At 36.3% G+C, this 8,622-nt stretch overlaps 2 protein-coding genes and 1 pseudogene across 2 annotated transcripts; all 3 read left to right on the forward strand.

Annotated features, from left to right (window-relative positions):
* Window positions 1–76: 76 nt before the first annotated feature.
* On the forward strand, window positions 77–838 carry LOC111021253 (dirigent protein 22). The gene has a single exon (XM_022298138.2). It carries the CDS (start codon window positions 122–124, stop codon window positions 713–715), a length of 594 nt encoding a protein of 197 aa, XP_022153830.1. The 5' UTR covers window positions 77–121; the 3' UTR covers window positions 716–838.
* A 1,958-nt stretch (window positions 839–2,796) lies between these two features.
* Window positions 2,797–3,840, forward strand: LOC111021262 (dirigent protein 22 pseudogene; annotated as a pseudogene).
* A 777-nt stretch (window positions 3,841–4,617) lies between these two features.
* On the forward strand, window positions 4,618–5,250 carry LOC148212621 (uncharacterized). The gene has a single exon (XM_088120784.1). The coding sequence runs from the start codon at window positions 4,751–4,753 to the stop codon at window positions 5,135–5,137; it is 387 nt and encodes a 128-aa protein (XP_087976910.1). The 5' UTR covers window positions 4,618–4,750; the 3' UTR covers window positions 5,138–5,250.
* Window positions 5,251–8,622: the final 3,372 nt, after the last annotated feature.

An 8,622-nucleotide genomic window follows, 5' to 3' on the forward strand; every position in this document is an offset into this window, starting at 1 on the left:
CATTACGCTGACCGACTTACTACTCCCTGCCACGTCACAACTTTGACTCCAGATCATATATATATAGATAGAGCCTCTCTAGGTTCCTCATTCACCAAGTTAAGAAGCTCCAAAATAAAAAATGGCAGCTAAAATCCATCCTTCAACCACGATCATTTTCTGTACTTTTCTTTTCGTGTCGTCGATGGCATCGGCCATGGCGAAGGAGCAGCCATTCGCAACAAACCTGGACCCCAAAGTGTTGAGGCTGAAGAAAGAGAAACTGACCCATTTTCATATGTATTGGCACGACGTCGTTGGGGGGAGCAAGCCGGGTGACAAGCCCACGAGTTTCAAAGTGCTGCCCGCGCTCAGGCTCAACGACACCACAAATTTCGGGCTGGTCAACATATTCGACAACCCATTGACCGTCGGCCCGGAGCCGGAGTCGCAGCTGGTGGGTAAGTCGCAAGGGCTCTACGCGTCCGCCTCGCAAGACCAATTCGGGCTTCTGATGGCCATGAACTTCGCCTTCACCTACGGCAAATACAACGGCAGCACCATCACCATTTTGGGACGGAACGCCATCCTCGACACCGTTCGGGAGATGCCGGTGATCGGAGGGAGCGGCCGGTTCCGGTTTGCTAGAGGCTATGCTCAGGCCAGGACCCACTTTGTCAACTTCACCTCATTGGATGCCATCGTCGAGTATAATATTTACGTGTTGCATTATTGATTTGGGACACCGTTTACTCGCTGTTCATTTGTTTACTCTTCTCTAATTTTTGTTTTTGTTTTCTGATGTGATGTGTTGGAAATTTTAAACATTTTATATTTATTCTTTTTTGTTTTGTTTACTCGTTCAACTTGGCCAGCATTCTTCTTATTAAATAGAAGAGAGTGGTGGCAGCCTGTTAAAATTGGACTCTCTGATAATAAAAATAAATTTTTGTGGGAAATTAAATTCGATCAAATTAGAAAAATAAAATCGTCTCTAGTATTTGTTTTCTTTAAACTTTTATTAATTTCATATCAAATTATGTATATTTTATAATTCATTAAATACAAATGAGAATATTTATTTATAATGACTAGTATACAAATTTATTAGAAGGTAAAAATTACAACATTTAATCAAATTTAAGACAAATATTGCAATATGACTCTTTTGGTTCATCGATCTTGACCAGATCTCATTTTTTAACCGGATGCTCGTTTGAGCTTTTGTGCTATGATAGCATATCAATATTCATGGGATTCCATCTCAAAACCAATTGGCTATGAGAGGAGTAGCCAATGTCTATTATAAACCTATGTTAGGTCCCTTTTTTTTTCAACATGGGATTCTTAACCGAAAGTACAATTTAAATGAAATTAAAAATTAATGTTAAAAATTAATAGTATATTTATTCAAGAGCTTTTTGAAACTTTTTTTTTTCCTTCCAAGAGTATATTTATTCATGTTATGCTAACAGTTACAAGTTTATTTTCTATATATTTTATGATGTGCTTTTAAATATGTAGCCAAAATATTATACAACAAACAAAAATAAATATAGTAATTATTATTATTATTTTGAAAATAGCTGAAAATTTCAAAAGTATAGAAACGACAGATAACAATAATTTTTAGGACAAAGTAGACTTTTGATCCGGAAGGTTTTAGGTGTCCAATTTAATCGTAAAATTTTAAAAAGTTTACTTTTAGTTTGGAAAATAGTTTAAAATAGTCCTTAAATTGAGTATTAGTTAACCAACGTAAAAATAACTTGTTGATGTGTCAAATTCTAAATGACAATGAAAGTGTAATTTTTTTTTTTTATAAATTTTTAACTATTATAGTATTGGGCTTTTCTTTTGATTATTTGGCTTGTTTAATTATTATTATTTTATTTATTTTTCCTTTCTCTCTCTTCCTAATCTTCTCATTGAATTCCCCTTCATCTCCCTTCTTCTTCTCCGGCAAAGCTTGCCACCATCGTCACCGCCGGCTGCCGAAGCCTTCATCCTCGTTCTTTCATTTCAGATCTGGAACATTTCGGTTTCAGATCTGTTATTCTCTTGCTTCCCTCTCTTATTCTTCTTCTCATATTCTCCGATGAACCGCCGCCCGACTTCGTTCTATATCTAACACGAAATAGTCCAAAAACGTTTAGATCTATAACGTTTAAACCATTTCATTCCGATATGAAATAAGTCGTTCAAGATTTGGAACGAAACGGTCCAGACTAAATGTTACGGCAGCATACGATATGTGATAGAAAGATATGGTGGACGTGCGCTCCTATTAATCCTTTCAAATCCATACCTATTTTTTAAGACAGGAAATTTCTCTCGAGGAAGAAACAATAAAAAACGGGAGCCAAAGGCAACGGATGAATAGTGTGGAACGAGAAGTATGTGCAAAATCTAGATCCAATAACGACGACGGCGATGGCGGTTCGCCGGAGAAGGAGAGAGCGGAAGGGGGAGAAGAAGAACGAGAGAGGAGGCCGGAAAGTGCGGAGAAACAAGAAAGATTATTTGTCATGTCACATATTGGGAAAATAATGACCACGTCACTTTTTTTCTTAATGGATTAATAATCAATTAGCTATTTAGCTTCAAACACCGTATATTTAGAACCATTTTTAAAACTTCCATGGTTAAAAATTTCACCTAACTCCAAGTCTCATTCACCAAAAATACATTTTACTTCATTTTTATAAGTGATTTTTAAAACTAAAATCAGCTTCTTCCTTTTTTTTTTTTTTTTAGTAAATACAATTATACATAAGGGTGGACATATCTAATGTCGAGTTTATTCAAAATAAAATCGGTGAAATGAAGGCCTAAAATTGCTATTTGTTAAATAGGGAACCAAACGACACAAACTGGAAGTTTCCACGTAAAAGAAGCCATCACACCAAAAGCTTGGAATTCCTGAATAATATACTGATAAATAATAATAATCAACCATTGCACGCTATTGGTGGAAATATGATTAATTAGTCAAACTCGTCCTGCCCATTACGCTGACCCTCTGCCACGTCACAACTTTGACTCCAAAATTTGAACTCAAATCATATATATATACACACACACAGTAGAGGCTCTCCAGGTTCCTCGTTCACCAAGTTAAGAAGCTCCAAAATATAATCATAATTATCATCTTTAATTTATTCGAAAAGTGAGAGGCATGGCAGCTAAAATCCATCCTTCAACCAGGTCCATGATCACTTTCTGTTTTCTTTTGGTGTCGACGGCATCGGCCATGACGGAGGAGCAGCCATTCGCAACAAACCTGGATCCCAAACTGTTGGGGCTGAAAAAAGAGAAACTGACCCATTTTCGTGTGTACTGGCACGACATTATTGGGGGGAGCAAGCCCGGTGACAAGCCCACGAGTTTCGAAGTGCTGCCCCCGCTCAGGCTCAACGACGCCGCAATGTTCGGGCTGGTCAACATATTCGATAACCCATTGACCGTCGGCCCAGACCCGGCGTCGCAGCTGGTGGGGAAGTCGCAAGGGCTCTACGCGTCCGCCTCGCAACACCAATTCGGGCTTCTCATGGCCATGAACTTCGCCTTCACTCACGGCAAATACAACGGCAGCACCATCACGATTTTGGGACGGAATCCCATCTTCGACACCGTTCGGGAGATGCCGGTGATCGGAGGGAGCGGCCGTTTCCGGTTTGCTAGAGGCTATGCTCAGGCCACGACCCACTTTTTCAACGCCACCTCATTGGATGCCATAGTCGAGTATAATATTTACGTGTTGCATTATTGATTTGGGAAACCCTTTACAGCTTGCTCTTCATTTAATTTGTTTTTGTGACGAATTCAATAATAATGTTTTCTGAAGATATAGTTCGCCTATATCTTGGGACTAGTCGAGTCTTCTCACAGGTTCAATTATAGTTGGAAATATTCTCGCTCAAGATATTATTATCTTGCTTCTAAGTATCCTAACAATGCTACTAGGATTACACAAAACTCTTTTTTCACACACGGGTCACAACCACTCAAGTCTTTTTTAGTTGGATTATGTACAAATGAAACTTTAACAAAAAGATTCTATTTATAAAAGGTCAAATATCCCAATGCTTATAGGAAAACAATGTTGTCCTTATAAATTCCTAGTAGGAATTGGTACTAGTGTTTGAAAATTCTTTTTCTCATACGATATAGGTCATCTGTTTTGGCTTCATTATCCCAACACTTTTTTAATTCCAAATTGTGGAATAAAGTTACGTAACAAGAGGGTAAGATGGACCACTCATTTTACCGTGCTTCTTTTTCCTTTTATATGCTCCCTTTTCATTCACAAAATAACCGAATATTTATTTACTTCTACCCTACAATTTTTAAATCTCAAGCTAGTCTAAATGTCTAATATAATTCAATCAACTGCCATTTCTTTCTTACCTTTTTATTCTTTATTTTTTTTCCACGATGACACTTATCTCCTTTTTTTAATTATATTTTTGAAAACAATAAAACAATAAAATTGAGAGAAATTCCTTTTTTCTCACCTCACCCATGTCATCAATTTTAATCTTAAACATTTAATAAAGTAACTAATAAATCACAGAAAATTAAACAATAAAATATTGAAATTGAACAATAAAGCATCTCCGTGTTGCTGGTATGTTCCAGAAAAATAAAGCCCTTGAGAGAGGGAGAGAGAGGGAGAGAGAGACAAGATTCTCTCTCTGTATCTATATATATATGTATAAATAATAGCAGCTTACTATATCACCAAGTATTTGTATAGGTTAAATTAAGGATGGCTCGATACTACAACAACTGGTATTCTTATTATTGGGGGGAATACTTTAACTTGACGTTCCCTCCGGTGGAGCTGTGCGTGTTCGGGGTGATCCTGGTGCTGGTGATGGGCTTCTCATGGTACATCTTCTACGACTCCATTCTCCAGGAGTTGATCGTCCAGCTCAAGCTGTTCCTCCTCACCGTCCCCCTGCTGCTGCTCCTCCTCCTCCACCTCCTCTCTCTCGGCCTCCCCTTCCTCCTCCCTCTGCCGGAGCAGGACTCCCTCCACCGCGCCGGCGCCTCCCCGTGGGGCGTCGCTCTCCTCCTCATCTTTCTTCTCTACCTCATCTCTCACCAGTCCCACTACCACCAACGCTGGTTCCCTTTCGGATACAGGCAATAACTTTTATAATATTATTCTGTAATTTTATGACAATAATAATGTCTCTGCCTCTGCATCTCTGTTACTACCCTGCACAATTGCAAATCAATATTTCCAGCGTAAGGATTATATTATTAGCTCATTGCACTTAATTTTAATTTATGACTTTCTGTTTTATCTGTAAATTAATTTTTTTAGAATAGATGCTTTAACCATTTGAGCTATGTTCGATTTGGTCTATAAATTAAAATTTTCATGGAGAAACAATTGGAATTTTTATCCTCCCTAAAGTTTAAAGCTCTCCATCCACTTTTAGAGGTTCGGTTCTCTTTGGCCAGCTTTTTCGGTGCATGGATTTTATATTCTTCTTTTACAAGCCTTTTCTGTGCTTGCAAAGCAGAATTACAAATTAAAAAACAAATCCCAATTTTTATTACGATTTTGTCAATATTTTTGTTGTCTTGTGAATTTCGTATCTTTCTTTATCCACCCTAATTTGTTGTGTTTTTTTTTTCTGAGGAAAAAAGTTTGGTCGTCGCATGTATATATATTATTTGGTATCTTATCTTAAACTTGTAAAAGAATTCATATGAAGAAAAAAGAGAGTAGAAAATTAAGGCCTGAATATGTTATGTGATCCTTGAAGTTTTATGTCGTTTTTCAATTTTGTTAGATAATATTTTAGAAGTTTCAATTATTAAAGGAGAAGAAATGAGAGTCGTGTGCATTTTAGTAACATCATATCCCATGAATCTACAACATATTAAAATTGGAAAGTGAAATTTAATTGAATTTATTTTTTATTGTTAAGTAATTGACCATTATATTATTCCATTTTGATGATGATATTGTTGATTGAATTTTCTTTCTGAAATATTGGAGATAAAATTGAATCTTCAAATGTGGATGAAGTAGTTTTTCGACCATCTTTAAAGAAGAAAAGGTAGGCCACTTTGAACCTTGACACCATTCTTTATATGGAGTAGCCCATAAATCACACATGGGACGAAAATAATAGAATCTCGAGGAGTCGAAATTATCCTTTTAGCAAATATAAATCACAAATAAAAAAATTCTATGGAATAATAAAAGTAGAAAAGTCCTCCAAATGGTGTCATGTTATTCTATTATTTGTATATTGATAATTTAAGAAAAGAACTATGATCACTGCATGATGCATGGTAGTCGGACAAGTATGCCCCATTGTCTAGTGATTTAGGACATCTCTCTTTCAAGGGACCGACAGGTATTCATTCGACTTTCCCGTGAAGGTAGGATATTATAAAAGGAAGTTGATCAGATCAAATTAATTATGGTTTTTGTTTTCAATAAAGAAAAAAACTATATTTACATTTTAAGGATGAAATGAAAAAATAATTATAGTTTAAGGATATGGAAGCTATAATTTTGGTTGAGATTCTTTTCAAAGCATAATTAATTAATTAATTAATTAATTGTAGTGAAGATTGGGATGTACAGAACCTTATTTGTAGGGAGCTCCTAACCTAACATATGGAGAGGGAAATTTCCTAAATCAATAAGTGACCACAATGAGTATTAAATCAATAGGAAAATAATAAAGAACTTTATTATTTCTTTTCAAACCTCCAGGTATAAAATACTTTTTAAGACAATCATATATAAGACAGTTTTTGAAATAAATCATATAAAAATAAAACTAGTTTAATTATATCAAGTTTCTATTATATTATTTATATAAAATTAATGTTAAATGCTGAAAAAATTATTTTATGTAAAATTATATGATTAAAAAAATTTAAATTTAAAGATTCAAATAATAGTCCTGGTGCCAGGTAAGTACATGGAGTCTTGTAGTATCACCTACGGTTGTGTTCGAGCTTTATGGTGGTCAAAGTGTTGCTCAATCAGACAATGAACTCCTATTATATCCCCTACATGCATTAAATGAACTATAAAATATATGTAGGGTACGAAATTAATTAGTTTTTGGAAATGTTTATGTTATTTTTGTTTGGTTAAAATGAGTGGATAAATTAACCAAAATTGAATATATACAACATTATTTAAGGTTAGGGTTAATTTGACAAAAATTTAGAATTTAGATGAAAATGGATAAACCTGTCCGTAAAATTGGAGATCAAGGGTCATTCTTCGCGATAACCCCAAAATTTTGGTTAGGGATTTACGTCAATTACCCCTTTCTGCACTCTCAACTCTCAAGACGGCCATCGAAGTGCAAACTTCAGATCAAAAGAACCTTTCAAAGCTTCATAGAGTGACAATGAAAGCTCCGGAGCTTTCAACTCCAACCAATCCGACGAATACTGGAGATTGCAAGGACAGGCCCCAAAAACCGCCTTTCAGACCTGCTAAAGATGACACCAAGCTTGTTCTCCAAGATCCGGTTCTCCAATTCTTTCCTTCCAGTTTCATTCTTGAATTTTGTTGTATGAATGGTGCACGAAATTGACGGTTGTTCCTGTTTCTTTTCCCCCTCAATTGTTTTTGGTGGTAGATACGGAGGTCAGATCCAATTGAGACGGAGGAAGCCGTGCTCCGACCGCCTCCCTTCAATTTCTCTGTTCCCAAATCAAAGAGCCCTTCTTAAATGGGGTGAAAATGTTGTTTTCTTATTTTGATCTTCGTTTGCTCTTAGTCCATGGTCACCTTGTGGAATATCGAACAATTGATGAAAATAGAAGTCCATTTCTTTGTGCGCATTATGGTTTTTTGCCCGAGTAGTTCCACTATCCAGTTGAATGAAATTACGCTTCCAAGTTATATATAATTTTTCAGTGTGATGGTGAAAACGAAAAACGACCCTCATTAGTCATCAATGGCTTCATCGTGCGCGCCAAGTGTTCGACGAAATTCTTACGTAGAAAGTAAGCTTTGGAGACGACCAACCACTTCACTTTCTTGTCATCAGACGCCTATGAATGTTGATTTGCTTTGTCTGTTCGGGCTGTGGAGCCTTTTGGAGCATTCAGTGGTGATCCCAATCTACAGGTACGCACTCGCTCTGCATATCCTCTTACTTCACTCGCAATCCAAAATGTACATTATAGGGTGTTGGTACTTATACATGAATGCAATTCATATACCTCGGAATGAAAAAAGAGTAGCTTATGGTTTGTAGGAATGAAACTCTGCAGAATGTTTTTGAAAAGAGTAGTGTATTGTCTGTGGGAATAAAAGTACCCACATGTATCCCCATGCTTGGCATGGTCTGTAGTCCATTCCCTAACTGACTTGCATTGAAGCCAAACAGGGGCGGAGTAAAAAATTTGGGCAAAATATTACCTCATCTAAAAAACTTTAGATAGTGGAGGGTTGAAAATGAGTTCAAACTTTGGTGGCCACACATAGTTATGATGTAATATGTTATGTGGTTGTCTGCTGAGAATAGTAAAGTTGCCAAGCTGGTCTGGACACTCACGGTTTTAAAAAAGAAGTGGACGAATTAGAGAAAAATCTTGAATATCTTAAATCGTTTTTGAACTTTTTAATCTAAGGCAAACGAA

Source organism: Momordica charantia (assembly GCF_013281855.1).
Source record: "Momordica charantia cultivar OHB3-1 chromosome 2 unlocalized genomic scaffold, Mcharantia_2.0 BLBB01000002.1, whole genome shotgun sequence".
Taxonomy (NCBI): domain Eukaryota; kingdom Viridiplantae; phylum Streptophyta; class Magnoliopsida; order Cucurbitales; family Cucurbitaceae; genus Momordica; species Momordica charantia.